Source organism: Perissodus microlepis, chromosome 14 (assembly GCF_051167445.1).
Source record: "Perissodus microlepis isolate ML-2025 ecotype Zambia chromosome 14, ASM5116744v1, whole genome shotgun sequence".
Taxonomy (NCBI): domain Eukaryota; kingdom Metazoa; phylum Chordata; class Actinopteri; order Cichliformes; family Cichlidae; genus Perissodus; species Perissodus microlepis.
Genome location: NC_140474.1, coordinates 27,107,093 through 27,127,820, shown reverse-complemented (window position 1 = coordinate 27,127,820; position 20,728 = coordinate 27,107,093). Strand labels below are relative to the sequence as shown.

Sequence of the window (20,728 nt, the reverse complement as noted above, 5' to 3'; positions counted from 1 at the left end):
TCCGCCGTGATCCCACACTGTGGCTGTCTGTCTGTGATAGCTTCAAATCTGTACTCAGTTAAGTGGCCTAGCTGTTAGCAAACTATCATACAAATACCTACAATGTATTAAAAATAACAAGAATTACCAGCAGAGTGTTGACTTGATACGACTGCTTAAGAAGAGCATCCGCTAACATGTGATGTGACTTTGTAAGCGTGCCTAGCCATGGTTTGTTGTGAGTTTGATAGACTTGCATTAGACAGACTCCTTTTAGTCTGTTTGACAGCTTCATGCTAAATGTCCTGTCGCTGTCAGCATTGCTCTAGACTCCGACATGATAAATCTGCCGGCTGATTAAAAGCATCGCGCTCCGGTGGTGTGTGACTGTGTTTCTGCTAAGCTGGTTTTTTCGGATAAATTAGGGTTCCTCCTGCTTTTGATTTTCAGGATTTATTTTCAAAGATTTTATTCTGTTTTATTTAGACTTAAGAAAACTCTATCAATAATAAATGCGGGTGTGAAAAAATGAAAGGGCCAATGATGTAATTGAATCTTTTTTTAAATACTTCTAGACACCGTGGGGAGTTTTAAATGATTCTTCAGCGATTTTTATTGCCTTTGAAACTGTGTGCGATGGTAGGAGACCCAAGTAACACCAAAGCAATCTCTCTTTTCTTCTCCTGTTGCTATATCATAAAAACTGTAGCCTGAAGGTTTGTGCACAAACCTAAAGTCTACACAGATGTCAAGGAAAAGGGACGGTGAACTTTTAAACCAGAATGTGTAACACAGTCCTGTGGAGTGAGAAGTGTACCGATATTCAAGGACAAAGGTGATGTGCAGAACTATAGTAACTGCAGAGAACTAATGCTGTTGAGTCATCTTATGAACAACTGGGAGAGCGATATTGAAGCTTGGTTAAGAATAGAGATGATGATAACTGAGCTGCAGTATGGCGTCATGCTGAGAAGGATCACTACAGATGTGATGTTTGCTTTGAGAGTGTTAATGGAGAGGTATAGAGAAAGTAGGGAGCAGGTGGAAGAGAGCCTGGAGAGGTGGAGGTATACGCTGGAGAGAAGAGGAATGAAAATCAGTAGAAGGAAGGCAGAATACATGTGTGTGAATAAGAGGAAGAGAGGTGGAAAAGTGAAGGTGCAAGCGGTAGAGACAGTGAAGCTAGATACATTTTAAATACTTGGGCTCAGCCATCCAAAGCAATGGACAGTGCACAAGAGAGGTGAAGACGAGAGTCCAGGCAGGGTGAATTGGGTGGAGACAACTGTCAGGGGTGATGGGAGACAGAAGAAGCAGCAAGAGTGAAAGGGAAGGTTTACAAGATGGTAGTGAGACATGCTATGATGTACGGTTTGGACAGTTACTTTAAAAAAAAGACAGGAGGCAGAGCTGGAGGTGGCTCATTGGGAGTGACCAGGATGGAAGAGAATGAGGACATCAGAGGAACAGCTTAAGTCGAGCAGTTTGGAGACAAAGTTAGAGAGGGAAGGCTGAGATGGTTTGGACATGTGCAGAGGAGCGACGGTGTTAATGTTGGACAAATGAAGTTGCCAGACAGAAGGAAAAGAGGAAGACTGCAGAGTAAGCTTCATGGATGTAGTGAAGGAGGACGTGCAGAAGTTTGGTGTGACAGAGGAGGATGATGGGGACAGGGTGAGATGGAGCCAGATGACCAATAAGGTTGTGGATGGATGGATGACACAAACACATTTCTGACCATAACAAAAATACTGGATTAAATTAAAAGGTCAAAGGTCAGCTTCAGTGTGACATGACGCTGTGCAAATAGGAAATAAATCTATACAGAAGGTGAGCTTGTGATTATATTTCTGAGTTTGGTAAACACTGGCTGATGATTGTAGAGATCTTCTGTGATGCTCGGTTGATGACGTTAGGAATGCATCCATGTTTTAGAATTTGTCGCTTCTTTGTAGCCACATCCACATTTGAAGCATGCCTGCAGTTTTGTTCCATTAGAATTGGCTCGTGAGCAAATACAGGGAGTTTTATTCTGTCTCGGCGGACTGACAAACCAACAAAAAGCAAGAAAACACAGGTAACAAAGCCAAGTAAAATCAGTTTAACCTGACATTTTATCACTATATATATGTTCTTATATATATTTATATATAAGAACATGTTAGCAGAAGCAAACGACAAAACCGAGATGGTAATTCTCTTTCTTTTTTTGAAGTCGGTCCATTATGTGTGTCTTTATAACAGTGTTCCCTTCAGCGTACATACTGACAGTAGAGAGATGAATCATGGGGAGGGTTTGAGGGAGGCGGTAAGACCCAGAGGAGGAACATAGAAAGAGAAAAAGAGAGAGAGAGAGCGAGCATGAGAGAGAGGTGGGAGGAGAGAGGAGGAGGGACTGTGTTCACTCTCAGCTCTATGCATTGCAGCTCGTGGAGTTAGCACGCCAGTGTGCGTCTCAGCCTGCCAGCGCGAGTGTGTGCTTCGGTACTTCGCCGTGTGCACGAATGTGTGTGTGACTCCGGCGCTCTCTCTGCGTACGACAGGTGGAGATGACATGACTGCGCTTGAGAGGAAGAAAGGAAAGGACCTGTAAGGACTTCACAAACACATTCACCTTTTTTCTCCCCTCCTACATTCCCTCACACACACCTTTAAATTCCTGCACTCCTCAGATGTAGGAAGAGATAAATTGTTGTGTCTAGGAGTGTGTGTGTGTGATGGAATGGAAATGCTCCTTTGCCAGCAGCTTATCACTTAAAGTCTGACAGCTGGCGTGCACAAAGGACAACTCAAACACGCAGACACACACAGAGGTCCTCACTGCTGTTTTTGATCCCTACAGACGTGGTCAGCAAGTGTTCCTGCGTCCTGACGAGAGTTCAGCTCCAGCCCTGAGTGCCAGACAGTCCACCACGCTGTCCGAACAACTCCAGGTAGGATCTCTTCTCTTCTCTTCTCTTCTCTTCTCTTCTCTTCTCTTCTCTTCTCTTCTCTTCTCTTCTCTTCTCTTCTCTTCTCTTCTCTTCTCTTCTCTTCTCTTCTCTTCTCTTCTCTTCTCACACTGCCTGAAAAACAGGATGCAATATCCTCTGCGCCCTATGCCCTCTATTCTGTTTCATCTTCCTTTCAATTATAAACAACAATACTGATTTTTTTTAAGCATTTTCCTCCAACTCTCCGGTTTTCCCAATATAAAATCTTATCATCCCTTTCTTTGACCTCCCTTTAACACACACATCTGTCGTCCCCTCTTTTTTTTTTTGGGGGGGGGGGGGGTGCTAATGATGAGTTTTTGTCTGTGGAGGGTAAGTTTCAGCTCCTGTTACTTTCTCTCTTTTTCTGTAGAAGCTTATTACTTCTCTGGATGTGTATGTGTGTGTGTGTGTGTGAGAGAGAGAGAGAAAGATAGAGAGTGAGTGAGTGAGGGGGAGGTTGGGTGGGGGGATAAGGGATGGAAAGATGAAACATAAAGCAGCTATAAACATGAAAGGTAGGAAATTAAAGACAGTGCCTTTTTTCAATGGCAGATGAGCCCTGTGCACCGTAGTCTCTGTTCACTTGTGGTGTGCTTGTTTGCACGTGTGTGTGGGTGTGTGTCTGTGTGTGTCTGTGTGTGTCTGTGTGTCTGTTTGTTTTAGGCTAACAGTTAAATTGCCGCTGTTTGTTCTTGCGTCCCCAGATCAACAAGCCTCGTGTTGTTTCATCTTTCTTACTTCCCCCTGCATCCTGTCGTCCCTACTGCTCCTTATTTTGCATTTGTATGATTTATGACACGCAGATGCATAAAATCTAAAATTGCTACCCTCTGTTATATTCACATGTCCCGTCAAGCATAGTGTTGGGAGTGAAATTAAAAAAAGGAAAAAAAGAAAGAAAGTTTGATTGGCTGCCAGTGTTGACATGCTGTGCTCAGATTCAATTACCTAGATATATGCTCACAGGGGTGCAGGTGCACGTGCGGTGTCACACACGCGGGTTAGGTGATAAACATAAAGAAATGCTTTATCCGTGTCGGTGTTTCTGAGAACAAAGACGTGTTGGACACCTAAACATGGGTCTGAAAAATCCACTGTGGTGTCCTGACACTTTTTGTCCACATGTTGCTTCATGTAAAAAACATTACTACCTTTTGTGTGTTTGACTGCAGCGATGTACTTCTTTTATTCTTGCAGCTTTCATTCGTACACACCTGCCTGCAGGTACGGTATATGTGTATCTGCCTTTACGCTGCCAATGCATTTGTGCGTCAGATGTCCACGTACGTGTTTCCGCACTCAGGTCACATGGCTGAAAGTCCTGTCCAACTGCATTCCTCCCTTACAGCCTGTTTTGTTTGTTAATGGTTAGTTGTCGTCACCCGTACTGTAATTCCTTGTGTGATTTGGTCTGGAGGGAGCGTAACACCCTGCAGGAGGACGACCTGAAGCGTCACAGTTGCTACAGGTTACAAATGTGCATTTTAAAGGGAGAGAAAGTCTTTCCATTCATTTTCTTGAGTGCAGTTTTGTCCACAATAAAGTATTTTTGTCACACCATGGATCTTACAGTACTCTGGATGGCAGATAAGTAGGAGCTGGAGGGGTGGAGGGCGATTAAGAAGAACCTCAGTGTTCGTATCTCTGCTGTCATGCATGAGATTTGTGAGTTTATACAGTAAAGGAGTAAAATGCATTCAGTTATATGCTGGCTTGTACGTGCCTGCGAGACAGTGGGGCAGTAAAAGCAGCAGACTCATCTCTCCTCAGTCTCCAGTGAAACAGATGTGAGGATTAGTTCATCAGGGAATCGGAGGGTGTTTAACAAAATAATTATTTTCGTGGATTCTTCTCACTCTCCACTCCACTGGGTGTCTGTGTGTCAATACAAATTATTATTATTATCATTTTGGCTTCATAGATGCTTACACTCACACAAACATGCTTCACTCCAAAGTCTCTGAAGTGTTTACGTACACGTCTGCGAGCTCTGTGACTTTCACCAAGTGCGTGCAGAAGCAACACTTGCGGGCAGGTGTGTTCATTCACCTTTCTCCTCCAGCTCCCAGTTATCTGCTATCCTTGTCATTTTCTCATTTCTCTGCACAGATGTTTCCACATTTTCTTCTCATTTAGCCAAAGATGATGGGCACGAGTTAAAAGCAGGGGAAAATTCTGCACTGAATGTTAAGGTGGAAGAAAAAAACAAAACATTTGAATTAAAGAAGAAAAAAAAACCCTTTAATTATTTCTGTGTGTGCGTGAGGGGATTTGAGTGCGTGTCCCAGAACTCCATACACGAGCTCCCCTGATAGCTTGACCTTAATGACATGAAAGTGGTTCTGCTGAATGGAGTAGGTTTAGCCCACTGGGGTTTTGCATTGTATAGTGTTATAATTGTCAGTTTGGGGAGCGAGGGTTAGACTCTGTGCTCTGACCTCACCGCTGGAAGAGAAAGCTTTCTTATGGGGATTAAAACATGACTATTGCATTAGCTGCACTGGGCATGTATCTGCTTGCTCTACATGAGCGTGCCTGCCCTTGAGATAAAAGTGTTAATCTGATCTGACGACAAAAGTTTAAGAAAACCATTTTACTTGTTGCTCGCGTAATGTGAAATATTTTATACATTTTTACGTATTCATACAGTCTGATCTAGTGGTTGTGGGCAGATCCAGGTGTTCACTGTTCTTTTGCATACATGCAAAACAATAAGACATAGAGCTGAGCTCGCAGTAAAGCTACTGACGCACTGCTCTTTCACTATCAGTCAAAATAGCTTGTCTTATCTCTTTATTTTAAGCTTGGCCTATACTCCAAAAAGGTATTTATTTAATCTTGAATTCTCTTTTGGAACCAGTAGAAGGAATCACTGAAAAAAAAAATCCATCCACAGTAGCCAGAGTCTGATGCAAAAAGTCGCTAATATCCCGCTAATATCAAACATTTTCCTTTTGAAAGGAGACATGAGGAAGCAGCGCTGTTGCCCTTAAGCACTGATGTGGCCTTTTCAGCCTCGTGTGAAACCTCCAGAGTGTATTTCTTCTTGTCTGACTTGATTTTATCCTCAATAATATACCACCGATGCGACATGGGGCTGTAAGCAGCGAACCTGGAGCTTTATATTCAGCGGATTCATCCAAATACACACACCGCTGATCCCATTGTTGTTGATCAGGCAATTGAAACAAATCGCCTCAACTGGTCACAGAAGACCAGTGACCTGTGTGTATGTGTATGTGAGGTGGTGTGTGATAGGTTTGTAGCTTGAACCTATTTGCTGGAACGTTGAAGACAATATAATTACACAGCAAGCAAGACACGAAGTAGGCAAAGTTCTTCATGTTTCTCGTGCACGGGAGAGAACCGGACAAACGCCGTTCCTTCGCTTGACCCCAGTTGCTCTCGTCCGCTCCCCCGTAACACTGCTCTTTTATTGAGGTTACATGAATATGCATAGGTTCATTAACATACGACGTGTACATACACACAAAGAGTACCTTGCCTGTGTGTGTGTGTGTGTGTGTGTGTGTGTGTGTGTGTGTGTGTGTGTGTGTGTGTGTGGGGTCAGAGTGTGACCCCATAAATGACTTCCCTAAACCTGCTGGTCTGGAAGTCCAGCAGTTCATCTAAACAAAAGGCACTTAGCCTAAAACAGATATAGCCACGTTTATCCTACCATAAAACAATAAGAGAAGGTACGACCTCTCCCATGCTCCCAGAGTGCTCTCTAATGCACACAAAGTTTGCAGACTATCAAGGATCAAACCTCTACCAATCTACAACTAATTATAAAACTCTAAGTATATATAAGTAGATATTTCTAAGCATAAATGACAATCAACAATACAAAACCTAACATTCCCCCCTTTTTGACCTTTATGCTAGAAAAGTTCCCAGTTATGATCACCTCATGTCTGACAGTTTCAATGCAAACATTTTTATACACAGCATATGTCAATCACCCTAAATTACTGTAAAAGTACACAGTTTAACAAATGTATTAGCAGTTATCCCATTCCTCATTGATCTCATCCAATGGCAAACTGCATCCTACGAGCAAACAAATGAATTGTTAATTTAATAGTTAAAATAAGAAAGTAACATTTTCAAAAACATTCCAGCTCTGCGGTGATCACCCATCATCTGTGCAGAGTGGTTTTAGTTCGGCAGGGCGTCATAAATGTCTCTTCCAGTTGTTTCCATCACTGTCCATAGGACCAGAGTCCAAATGTATGTAGAATTGAAATTCAAACATACCAGTTGATTTTGTTGTTTGTCAACATGGGTCTGAGCTATCGTGAAAGCTGCAGACCTCATCAGCACTCTAGTTTTATGGCCTCTACCAACCCCCATCACCTCACTTCAGGCCTTCGTCCTGCGAGGGGGATACTTATGACTCTTCTACTGTCCATCCTCTGCAGAAAAACCCCTCTGTGGAAAGGGTGCTGGGTCCAGTCGTCTTACTGCTGTTATGATCTCAGCAGTCTTCAGAGTGTCATCGTATGCACAGTACAGTGGCACAGCATTAGGTGATGTTCATAGGAAACTGCTGTTATCACCACCATAGCTTCTGGTTCCTGTGCTTTTCACAAAATCATGATGTCATCCTCGAACTCCCCCTGCGTTGTCGATGGAGCTTGGCACGCTCCCCTCATCCTTCAGGTGCCCGTCTGTTGTCCACAATCTCCTCTGTTGGCCTCTGGAAAGCCCCTTTGGCACAGCTCTCATTCCAACACAGCTTCATGGTCCTTGCTGTGGCTCCAAAGTCTGATCTCATGATGGGCCCCAAACAGCTTGACCTTTGACCTCAACCACTGCCTGGGCTGTCAGCTATGCCTGGAATGGTTCTTGCTTCTCACTGGGCCTCTGAAGATTTCTCAGGAGATCCCTTTCAGCAGACTGCTGCACCTGTATTCCCTTGCTAGGAGGAAAAACTTCTATTTGGAGAGCATGTCAACAATCATCAAACCACATTCTTTAGTTCAGTGAACTTCACTTATAGGCCATCAAAGCCTCATCTGAACCTGGATGCACCACTTGCATAGGTCTAATACCTGAAAATGAACTGTTAATCACACAAATCACTGCAACAATATTAGAAAACATTGTTTAATGTTAATCCTGGATCCCTCCTCTTGACGCATGGACACTCCCATGAGTCAACACATCAACCCTAGATTCCTGTCTTAAAGAAAAAAGGTTAGCTAGATCCTGTCCCAGGCAACATCAGGGTGTCTCCTCCGGAGTAGCTCCGTAACCCTGCAATAAAAGATGTTAGCGTGTTTTGAATATTAAGTTTGCTTAACACCTGGCTCTGCCAGGAGCCTGCATACACACCATCATGGCCTGGAAAACAAGATCTGGAAGTGAAATCAAACTTCACACTTGTAAACAATTGTATCATAAGAGTAATAAAGCATTCAACATCAGCAGGACAAGTGTCATGTGCAGGTTTTCTCAAATCAGTAAACTACAATTATTACCATAACTTGCCTCAGACATGGAACAACAGGTTCCAGAGGTGCTATAAAAAGACCATAAAGTTAGCCATCCATAGCTGTGGAAAGAATGTTATTCACATCAAAGTAACCTTCACATTTTCCCAAAAACACAGTGTAACAGCATCACCACTCATAACCTATAAACACAGTTTTCTTCACACACAAACCCAGAAATCCAGTAGTAGGAAAACATCAACCAGTTGTCCTGGTATAAATCACATGATCAAACCACATGAAGAACTGTAATGCTGTAGAGAAGAAAATGCAAATGTTAGCGCTGCGCAGGTGTATACACACTTTCTCACAGTTTCCTCTGTGAGCAACACAAGGTAGTGAACAACACCCCTGGTAGATGCACAGACACAGAAAATGGCATTTAAAAGGTAAAACCATCACGCAACCTCGAATGTTGCTGTCATCTTTCTGCTCCTGTAAAAGGAAACACACATAGATTCATCTGCACCTTTGTCAGGTGGGGGTTAACTTCGCACAGTCGTGTTACATCAGTAAAGTCTTGTCAGCTTTTGTCAGTTTTTTTCTCTGTCACTCATTCATTCATGCATTCATTCTTTCTTTGCTGATAGTGGAACCTATCGTCGCATTTAGTTTCCACTCTCAGCAAAATGACGTCATTCCAAAAAGAAAAAGAAGAATTTTAGATCGGATTACCTCGCTGAATCCTTTTTGGGCAGGGACTCTCATTTTCTAATTGTCCCAAATAAGTGGCTTTCTCCAGAGCCCATTTTAATGTGGAGAAACTCACTTGCAACAATTTTCTCGACGACGTGTAGCACTTTTAATTCCCAACGTGCAGATCTGCTCAAACAGAGATTATCGAACAAAACTTTCAGTGCACTGTGAAAGTATCAAAATAAAAAGGCCTTGTTAAGTCATGACACAAGCTCCTCATCTCAGGAGGGTAAATCATACCATTAGCATGATTTATCATACCATCATACTAATTGGCAGGCTCAACTTCACAACAAAAGAAAAACCATCAGCTAGATTAACTCCAAACCAACCATCAGCTGCACAACACACAACATAAGCCTAATGTTTTATAAGCTATGAGTTTAATCCCCAGGTCTGTGCTCTTCACTCATTCAGGCCACAGATCCATTTTATTCAGTTTTCCTTTTTCCCTTCATCATAAAACATGTGACATGTTGTCATGTACTTCACAAAAGAAGTTTGTTCTGACGTATTCAGAGTTGTGTATCTAGGTACAGGATTCACTCGCACATCAAAACAGGAAACTCAGTGTTTTAGAGTCTCCACTCAACACACAACAAACTCCAACACATCTCATTCACTTGTGCTAAAATTCAATCACCTTTCATTAATCTAAGAACGATCAACTAATTTGCATATCAGCTATTAACCACTAAGTTGACAGGACAACAGAAATGCATGTTCAAACTGTTATCACAAAAATAGAATTTCCCTCATACAGTAAATTACTTGTGCTGCATCAATCAAGCAGGAAGCATCTCCCAATTTACTATATCAACAACTAAATTTATTGTCTGATCACTGGTTGGTCAAACCAGAATCTCTTTTCCCACAAAAGTTAAACTGTTGTCCTGCAACCTAGAGAGTTAGTTGTCAGAATTGGATAAATTCAGTATTTGATAACAAGTGTCTGTTAAATTTACACTATTTTAACACTGATGAGAGATAACAAGCCGATCTTCATTGCATGTGTGTTTGTGTTATTAGGCAGGTTTAATCAATGTCTGTGGAGCTGCATCTCCAGCAGGGCATGTTCTTAAAGCTGCCTTTCCTACACACTTCTCTGCTATTATTTGATCATTTCTTAACTAATGTGCTATGAGTCCACTGGTCTTTGCATCACACTAAGTGACTTGGACAAGATGATAAACAGACTCACATGCTTAAGATGTTGTCTAATCTTCATGAGCTCTCTTGTGTTTGTGTTAGTAGGGTTAATGCATGTTCTGCTTGTGTGTGTGATTTTGTATATGTTTCTTTTTTGCAGTGTTTCAGACTCCTTCTCAATTTTCCAACTTAAGCCGTCAGTTTTCTTTTCCCCAGGTTTGCTAACCCAAATTTTGATTTCCCACATTAAATAACAAAATTCCTATGTGTTCTCACCACTCCTCTCACTCTGTTGTCCTCTCCCACTTCAACAGTCCAACAGCCGGCAGTTCTCCTTCAGCTTTGTCCTGTGTTCCACTGTCTCTTCTTGCCATTTTACTCCAAAGGTGGCAAATGTCAAACTCCAACAGTCTCCTCAGTTCTCCTCAAACGTTCTTTTCACATGCACAGTGAATTTGCAGCTTGTTGGAAACACAGTGCCATTCATCCAATCAGCCAGGATGATGGGTTTGCTCTTCTTCTCTGATGCTGTTTGTCCACATTGCTGCTGCTTGCTGGGACTCTTTGCTCAGGACTTTGCTGCTGTCTCTTTATCTGCCATGTTATTGCTCTTTGGAACTGCATTCCTTGTCTTCAGGGAGGAGTGAGAGCTCGCTTGTGAGGTTGAGGGACACATGGTGCTGTAAATAAGTCAGCCGGAAACTTGGCCTGAACGTTTCCAATGATGTTAAACTATAACTTTCTTCCGACCACTGCATGTGGAAAATTGATTCAGGTCTGCTTTTCACCTGAAAGTGACAAACTAAGACATGTTCATTATTATTATCACTGCTTAACCACACACATCTCTCTCTCTCTGTTTTTGTGAACAGTCCTTTCTTAAAAGCAGAAAATGAGATTGTAGTTGTTCTTGGCTGATCAACACAAAACCTTTTTCCTATGATTATTTTTCATCTACAATGTAAATTTTGTCTCTTTTGTACTCTTTTTTTTTTCTTCTTTACAATAGCTGGTGACCTGCAGAATCACCGCTCTCACAATCAGAGGCAATTACTTTTACACGGCGCACAAGAACAGTGCGACGTCAGGCACATTCACACTCACTTTTTTCATCTGCGTAAATAAATCATATGGCCAATGGCATGTGCCATGGTGATCCATAAGTATGATCACAAGTTTATTTAATTATTTTTCAACCCAACAAAACAAATAAACAAGAACATGATGCTGATGCTATGAACACTCTACACACATGAGTCAAGATGCAGAAAAACTGCTGCACATCTGAAAGAAGAAGCTGAACTCACGGAAACGCTGCACACTCCAGTTATCAGAGTTATCATAGTTCTGTTTCGCTCTCTTTGATGAGTTCTCAGGCAGCTCTCGATCTGATAATGTGTAGCTTGCTCATCAGCTCAGAAGAGACCGCATCGCAACCTCACACAGTGGTTGCGTGCTTTTCCCCACACAGTGGCAAAGACTTGCACTTTCATATTCAATTCAGCTTCTCCATCATGTACTTTTAGATGTTTCATACAGGGTTCAGCATATTAGTTGTTTTCACAGGTGTGCTCTATATCTCAACAATGGCTCATAATAAGACGACAGTCTTTCACACAGGACAAGTGCCTTTATGCACATCTTTAGTTAAAATATGTACCTATATCACTTCACCTCATATGTCATTGTACTGAATTTGAGCAACCCTAAGCTTAATGCAGATTGCTTTTAACAATTATCCACCTCAATTAAATCTATGGTCTGGCACACAGGCTGTTGTCGATCAGGGCAAGCTAAAGAATAAACATTTTGTGTCAGCAAGGGGTGGGGGAAAGCCATTCACCAGAGCATATCTTAAGTGCTGCTGATGTGGGCTGGCCTTCTCCACATGCTCTTCAAGGCTGGTGTGTTTTCTAAAAACTTCTAACATTTGAATCTCTTCCATTTATAAGCCTGCGATTAACCGCACGGCTCAGGTCTGCGTGAAACCCGCGCGACTGTGCTCGCGTGAACCCGCGCAGCTAAGGAGCCGTCGCTCTCTTTTATTTAAATACTTTGCGCTGCCAGGAGCAAAGTCCAGCATAAACGTCTTTCATCCTCTGACGCACTCTTGGTTGCTTAGGAACCCATGATAACAACAACAGCCGGTGTCACAGACCACGTGTTCTGCTCCGCACCCACTCACACAAACACACTCAAACACAACAACAACAACACAAAATAGGCCTATTGTCCAGCACAATCTGGACCCCGCGGAACTTCTCAATGCCCCACAAAGCGGCGGACCCCACAAAGCGGTCTACATTTCGCCCCACTAAGACAGCGAACCAAAAAAGTTCGAACTGCGCAACTCTGCGACTTAATGCTTCTGTACAAAAAACCCCCACTGAGCGGCTTTGTACATCGCCCCACTAAGACGGCGAATTTTAGCCCCACTAAGCGGCCACGGACAACGCCCCACTGAGCGGCGAAGACGTACAGACGGCGAATTTTATCCCCACTAAGCGGCCACGGACAACGCCCCACTGAGCGGCGAAGACGTACAGTTATAGAGTTGGACTCTAAACTTACTCGGTGTTGCTTAGCGTGTAGTATAGCCTCGAATCCCGCCGATTGTCATTCATCAAGGAGAGAAAACAGACAGCTAATCGACCGGCCCGATGACGAATTCTCACGTCTCGGGACTTTACTACAAGAACTTCCTGGCTGACGTCAGTCTTTCAGCGTGTCTCTTCTCCCCTCGGTGAATGTCGACTCCAGGGCTCCGGCTCTCGAAGGACCAATTAATGATAGGTTTGTAGCTTGAACCTATTTGCTGGAACGTTGAAGACAATATAATTACACAGCAAGCAAGACACGAAGTAGGCAAAGTTCTTCATGTTTCTTGTGCACGGGAGAGAACCGGACAAACGCTGTTCCTTCGCTTGACCCCAGTTGCTCTCGTCCGCTCCCCCATAACACTGCTCTTTTATTGAGGTTACATGAATATGCATAGGTTCATTAACATACGACGTGTACATACACACAAAGAGTACCTTGCCTGTGTGTGTGTGTGTGTGTGTGTGTGTGTGTGTGTGTGTGTGTGTGTGTGTGTGTGTGTGTGGGGTCAGAGTGTGACCCCATAAATGACTTCCCTAAACCTGCTGGTCTGGAAGTCCAGCAGTTCATCTAAACAAAAGGCACTTAGACTAAAACAGATATAGCCACGTTTATCCTACCATAAAACAATAAGAGAAGGTACGACCTCTCCCATGCTCCCAGAGTGCTCTCTAATGCACACAAAGTTTGCAGACTATCAAGGATCAAACCTCTACCAATCTACAACTAATTATAAAACTCTAAGCATATATAGGTAGATATTTCTAAGCATAAATGACAATCAACAATACAAAACCTAACAGTGTGGGTGTGCCGCTGCATGGAAGGTGGATTGTCAGTCACCTCGCAGCGGCAGATAACCTCGAATTACATGACGACTCAAGTTACTCACGAGCATTGTAGTGAGAATATTTTAAAGTGCTCTTCATATAGATGATGGCAGAGCACAGAGTGCGTGTCTCATCGCCTGCGTGCCTGCATCTAAATTATACCTCATTTAAATACTTTAAATGCAAAGTCTGGAATAATGCATTAAATGTACTTCACAGTTACAAATCCAGACATATATAAAGCTGTGCCACAAATAAGGAGACTGCATCATTTTACATGATGGGAAGGACATTTACATGCAGCAGAAACCACACGGAGATCAAATTACATCTGGAGGATGATTTGCTTGCTATGTGTGTCTTGTACATAATATTGTGGAGCTCCACATACTTGCAGTCTTACAGTTAATATCCAGCATGTATGAGCTTCTGCTCTCGGTTTTATTGCGCTGCTCGATTGTGGCACAACTGAAACTATGGGGAGCAGGATTCATGAGGTTTTCCAATTCCCAACCCAGTATTTCGATTCCAAACCTCGAGGGACTCTGTAATAACAGGTAGGTGTGTCATGCATGAGCAGTGGCTGCAGCGGCGGAGAATGTGCAGTGAGGTGACAGCTTCAATCGATTGCCCGTGAAGGCAGCAGGCAAGCTTGGTGGCTCATTAACTGATGTAGACAGCGGTGCTCGGTGAGCTTGTTGCGTGATTGCCTGTGGACTTTGTTTCACTGTCTGTAAATGTTTTGGAAAAGTACAGTATTGGACCAGACAACAATAGTTTGCTTTAAATATTAGGATTCTGTGTATGCTGTGCTCTCTGCTGGGAAAGAAACTTTTCAGTGAACTTTACTCTTATGGACGTCCATTTTTCAATTTGATTGTGTTGTGCACAGAGCAGCACCAACCTGTGCATGATCAAAAACAGAAACCCCTCCTCCTTGTAGCAGAATTACTGAACCCGAGGCTCAGAGTAAACACGAAGCAATAATAAGCTGTTTAATTAAATCAAACTCAGCAGATATTCATTCGTACAGCCTGTGTTGTTCTGCTTTGATGTTTTAATCAAGGACAGTTTCAGTTTGTTTGCAGATCAAACTTCGTAGTATGTGTTATACTGTATAGCCTAAAGGGAAAACAGACCACATTTCTTTTTATTGTCTTTTTGCAGGTGTCAGTTTGAAGTTTACACACTATCATTCTGTATCAGTCATGTCATTCGTAGGTTTCATTGCAGCAATCTTAAAACATTCATCCTTGCCTAGCCCCAGTGCAGAAGCAAAGAGGAAGGTTACCTGCTTTGGTTGTAATAATTTGCACTGACGGTCTTTTACTTTAATGCAAATGAAAGAATCCAAAAGTCATTAAGAGAACTGATGAAATGTTTTAATTAAAGGTGCCTGATGATGTGAGCCACAACTACAGTAAGTTGTGCAGTGCTCAAAACACTTAAATCACACCAGAAGCTGACCAATTAAATAAACAGGTTAAAAATCAACATTAAAAGCCCGATCTGACTTGGATGCACTTCAGACGACATCTGGAAATGCTCCTGATGGGATGGTGGATGGTGTCCTTGGGGATCTCCTTCCAGACATGGATCAGGGTATGAGTTAACTCCTGATCAGTCTGTGGTGCTATCTGTTGGTGTCAGGTGCACCAATGTAAAAACTCCCTGAAGTTCTCATTAGATTCAGGTCTGGGACAAATCAGGGCCAGACAATGGCATCAGTGCCTCCATCATTCAGCGCATTGTCCTGCACCAGGAGGAACCCACCGCTAGCGTAAGGTGTGACAATAGGTGAGGATTTAATCCTGCTAACAGTAATCAAGCTACAGCTGGCTAACACGTGGAGGTCTGTGCGACCCTCCAAGGACGTGCCCTCCCATTCCATCAATGACCCACTGCCAAAACAGCTGGATGATGTTGCAGGTACCACTGTGGTCACCACGTTGTCTCCAGACTCTTCATGTCTGTCACATGAGCTCAGTGTGAATCTGCTCTCATCTGTGAAGAGAACAGGGCGCCAGTAGTGGACCTGTCAGTTCTGGTGTTCTCAGGCGAATGCCAGTCGAGCTACACGATGCTGGTCTGTGAGCACAGGTCCCACTAAAGGACCTCAGGCCATCGTGCCACCCTCATCAAGTCGGTATCTGACAGTTTGGTCAGAAACATGCACATGAGTAATCTGCTGGAGGTTATTTCGGGCTAGGTGATTGCCCTTCAACTGCCCTGTCCAGCTCTCCACGTGTAACAGCCCAACTCGGATATTTCTTCTACACTGTTGAGACAAATACACCTTTTTGCAATGGCACATATGGATGTGCCATCCTGGAGGAGCTGGACTACCAGTATGGGCTGCAGGCATGATCTCATGCTACCAACACTGACAAGGAAGAAGCAAAAGAAGAGGAAAAACACTCAGGAGGCTTAAATAATAAGAAAAATTATCTATGGACAGCAGCTGCAAGACCAAACAACTTTTTTGGTGTTGGGTTATTGTCGCCTCTCTGTTGCACCTGTTATCAGTTTCATTTGCATCAAAGCAGGTGAAATGAACTCACAGTGTTTCGTGCTTTCTAGATTAACACTCCTGAAGTTTAGCTGTGTTATATTGTGATGATCAAATCTTCCCTAATATTTTTGAGCTTTGTAGTGAGTGCTATACTCTCATTTAATATAAGTGATTGTTTTCTTTTACATACTTACATTTTCAGTGGCTACAAATATCACAATACCTTTACTTTACAATTTTCACTAACAAAATCAACTTTTACTCATACTAAAACTTTAATAATAATGTATTTTTGGTTAGTAAGAATTAACCAGAGTATGTGGTTGAGGTATTTCTACCTACTTTACATAGTTTGGTTGTTTAGTCCCGTGGCTCCCAGATGAAGATTTTGGAGCATGGTTGAATTTATGTATTTTTACTTAATGATGGTTGTTTGGAAACTTTATATTATTAAAAAGTAAAGTTGCTTCAAACGTTTTTTTTCTGCATTTTTAAGATAAAAGATTGTGCTTTTGCTTATTTGCCTTCTTGTCCTGCTGTGGTGGCATTTCTCCTGTAGCAGGGCTTTCTGTGGCTGACTGATGGAAATCCAGACAGAGGGGAGAGGGTGTTTTACTTTACAGGGGCACAGCAGTGTTGCATTACATGCTGTACGGTTCAAAGCAATGAGAAGAAATTGAAGTTCAGACCATCAGGCTTCGCCTGCCATGGCACTTTGAATTACACATTCTGATAAATGACCTCGGACACAAGGGCACCTTCACTCCACAACAACCCTCTGCGTGCTGTATATATGCGTTGTGTGTGTGCGCATGTCAGGGTTAGCGCTTTTTCCTTGATAAATGGACTGTATTATTCAGAGCTGCTGAATTTTATCTCAAGTGGATCCCTGTGGGGCATTGAACAAGCTCTTTCTCCTTCTGCTTGCATGCGCGTGTTCACATTCCCACAGTCCGCTACTCTCACATATCTGCAGGTAAATATGCTGTACGGCTGTATATTTGTTGTCCAGGCACCCTCCAAAGAGAACGAGTAGGCATTCAAGCCCCCCCCTTTCATTCAGACAGAAAGGTGATAATCACGACACGTTCTTTGTCAGCTGGCAATGTTGATATGACGAAAAACAAGGCAAGCGGGCACGAGAGCTTCCAAAGACTGCAGCCAAACACTACGAGGCCACAAAAACTGTTGCCGTGGACGGTTTTCATTAATCACATTCTTGCATTTTAATTGATTGTTTCGCCTCTAATAAGGTTAGAGATGAGATATAGTTGTTCTCTAATTGCGGGCTTGTTCCTCAGCTGCTCTTGTCCTCGTATTGAAGTGCTTTGGACACTGACTCTGAACCCCAAACTGAGGGCTGTACTACGAAGCACAATTTCATCATATCCAGATAACTTCAGGGTTTTCTGTACTATGAAGGCAGTTCACTTCTTACCAGGTACATTGCCATGGTAACTTAACCTGCTGTGGAGCAGGTTATGTTGGAAGATCCTTTAGACCTCCATCCAGGGAAATGTCGTGGCCTAGAGTTATCAATAATGTCCAATGTTAGCATCAGGAAAAAACAGGGATGCTATTAGCACGAATATGTAATCCTAAAATACCTTGGACCTTATTATTAAATTTGCACATAGAATAAATTCTGTTTTATATTTATTCTTTACTCAGACTATAGCTGAAAGAATAAAAACTAAGCCCATCTTTTAAATATTACGTTTATGAAAAACTCAGTTATAATCCATCTGATTTTCCTGTGTCCTTGCGAGAGAGCTATGATATTGATAAGTCTGTAAACTTGCACATTCGTTATTTTTGCTGGCTTTTCTTCCAGGTTTCATGTTAATGTGCAGGGAAAACACTGAGCTAACTTAATGAGTTGATAACCAGCTTCATGTGACTGATGCTACAGTGGGGTAAAGAGACTCCTGAAAGATACCCTGGGGATGCTGAACTTTTGTTGTTGTTCATTTCTGGGCATTTATTTAATATAATTTATTTAATGTAGAAATTAAGGTAGGCAGAGATCAGGGGAGACTGCCTTGCAAGAAATGGTCTTAAAAATAAAAATAAACTATAATGTTATTGTAATATAACATGTATTTTTTTCCTGCAGTGAACATGACATTTCTTCTTATTGTCCCTCCAGTTTGTAACCTGTGGTCACTCACTGGGTTTTAACTAAACAGAGCCAGTATATTACATTGATTACCAGCCACAGGTCTTGTGTTTTGGAAATTGTGGGTTTTGTTGCCTGTGAACAACAGTTTTGTAATTGGACCACTCATACATATAAACGTGAATTAGTTTAGCAAAATATTAAATTAATTAGGAATAAATTAATTTTCACAAAGCTTTTAACAGAAAACCTGTCCACACCAATAAAAAAAATTGTAAATATGACATGAAAGTAAAAATTGGGTCTTAATTATTTCTTCACCTCTGCCCCGACAAGAACAAAAAGGAAACGGAGAAGAACTTTGATTTATTCAGCACACAAAAATGCTCCCCAGGGCTCCATAGACATTACTCCTAAGCATATCCGTGGATTCATTAGCCAGTGATCAAGAGAGAAGCATGTAATCCACGCTGCTTCTCGCTTCCTCAGATTTTGGTACATGACATTGTTTGCTGCTTCTTAAAGCTCTCTAGCTCTCATGTGTAAAGAAATGGTATATTCACCCAGTGAGATGTCAGTTTAAATTGTATGCCTGTTAAGAAGAAATGATCTATTCGCCTTTTGCAAAACCCACTTTGCAGTAACTGACCCCTCTCTGAAGCTAATTCGTCTGTGGCCTTGCCACAGTACAACAAGAAAAGTGAAATTGTAAGGTGGCTTTATCTGCCTCCAGGCGCATTCACCACTTTGAGCAAAACAGAAGAAAGAAACAAGCGGTGAGTCATCATTCACCTCATGTAGGCAGAAAGGATATAGAGAAGTTGTTCTGCAACTCTTTCTTAAAGTGATCCTCTACCCAGAAACTCTTTAAGCAAGTACAGCAACAGATACACCTTTGCAGGCTTTCATGGTGCAATCTGATGTTAGTCAGAGTTTAATTCAATTCAGTCCAAGGTGCTTTGCATTGTGAGGTAAAGATCATACAATATTTAAGAGGGAGTCCCAGTAATCTGATGATCCACAGTGAGCAAGCAGAGTGTGATGGTGGGAAAAAAGAACTCAGTTTTCATAGGAAGAGACTTTTAAAAGTAAGAGAAAAAAAGCATAAAAACCAACAACAAACAGGAGAAAATACAAGCTATGGGAGAGGATAGAAAACAGTTAATGGTCTGCCATAGTGGCCCCACAGTATGCACATTATAAATGCATGGCGAGTGAAAAACTAGGGAGTGGTGCATCACGCCATGTCCTTAATAGCCTGAGTCTGCAGCTCCATAACTAAGGGAGGTTTGTGACCTCGGTCAAAATGGAAGGTTTTTAGCCGCATTTGCTACTTTAATGATAAAAAACCAACTATGTGTTGCTTAAGGTTGCAGGAAACATCTGGCAGTAACGATATTTTAATGTCAGTTTCTTCAGATTTCTGACTGGCACATTATTAATAATATAACTACAAACAGAAAGCTATAAGGGCATGTTCGGGTATGTTCGGTCAGTCCAGAGTTTGGTAATGAGCTGCAGTCGGTGTTTTTGCTGCATGTCTGAAAAAATATAAGTCATGAAAAGTTAAAAGGTGGACGTACACATGCCTCATCGTCGGGGTAGCCTGCAGGGAGAATCCAATTAACATTTCAACATCAACAAAAACTTAAGGAACTGGTCTCAGTAAAACTTCAGGTGATTTTAAAGTAGTTACTCCAGGCTGCAAATGTTTGAATTGTATTATCCTTGTTTCAGGCAGCAGGCAAAGAGTTCTACTGACATTTCAGGGTTTATTGGCCCTGAAGTTTATAAAATTTGGTCGTTTTTGTATTTTTATTCTTTATTGCCTGTATTTTAGTCTACTTAACTTGAGTTTATTCAACTCTGCTGGTTGTACTGCTTTCTTTCTTCGCCAGGAATCTCTTGTAAAAGACATTTTTAATTTCAGGAGAGTCCTATTTTCCTGGTTAAATAAAGCTTAAATAAATAACATGAATTTCAGAGAATTATGAATCATTGTTTGGACGCTGTAAGTGTGAGATGAAGTGCAGCATAACAATACACTACCCTTCTTTCATCAAAGCACCAAAGCCATTTAGGCTTTATGGGATTTCGTAGCCAAAAGCTGCATGTGCGTCCATCACAACCACTACATTTTTCTTATTCTATTTTGAGGATGGCAAAGACATCCTGTAATATTATATAATGTAAATTTAGTTTACCAGGCAACAAAAAGCATGCATATATAAACATATGTCTCACCTTTTTCTATGCTTCTTGCTTCATCCCACTCATGCCTATGCCTCATAAAAACAACCTTTTTTTTAACTCAAGAACTGTTCGCTAGTTTATGAGCAACGGCATAAAATCCAAAACTTAAGGTGGGTGGC

General features: G+C 42.0%; 1 protein-coding gene across 2 annotated transcripts in view; it reads left to right on the top strand.

Moving 5' to 3' along the window:
- pde2a (phosphodiesterase 2A) overlaps positions 1-20,728 on the top strand; it is a 179,759-nt gene that overhangs the window by 50,322 nt on the left and 108,709 nt on the right. The window contains exons 1-2 of one of the 2 annotated variants that reach the window (XM_084951376.1): positions 2,415-2,568; positions 2,822-2,912. In XM_084951376.1, coding sequence (XP_084807502.1) covers positions 2,534-2,568; positions 2,822-2,912 — 126 coding nt within the window. In that variant the 5' untranslated portion in view covers positions 2,415-2,533. Of the gene's footprint in view, positions 1-2,414; positions 2,569-2,821; positions 2,913-20,728 lie in introns of those variants that run through there. The other variant, XM_084951377.1, reaches the window with a different exon arrangement.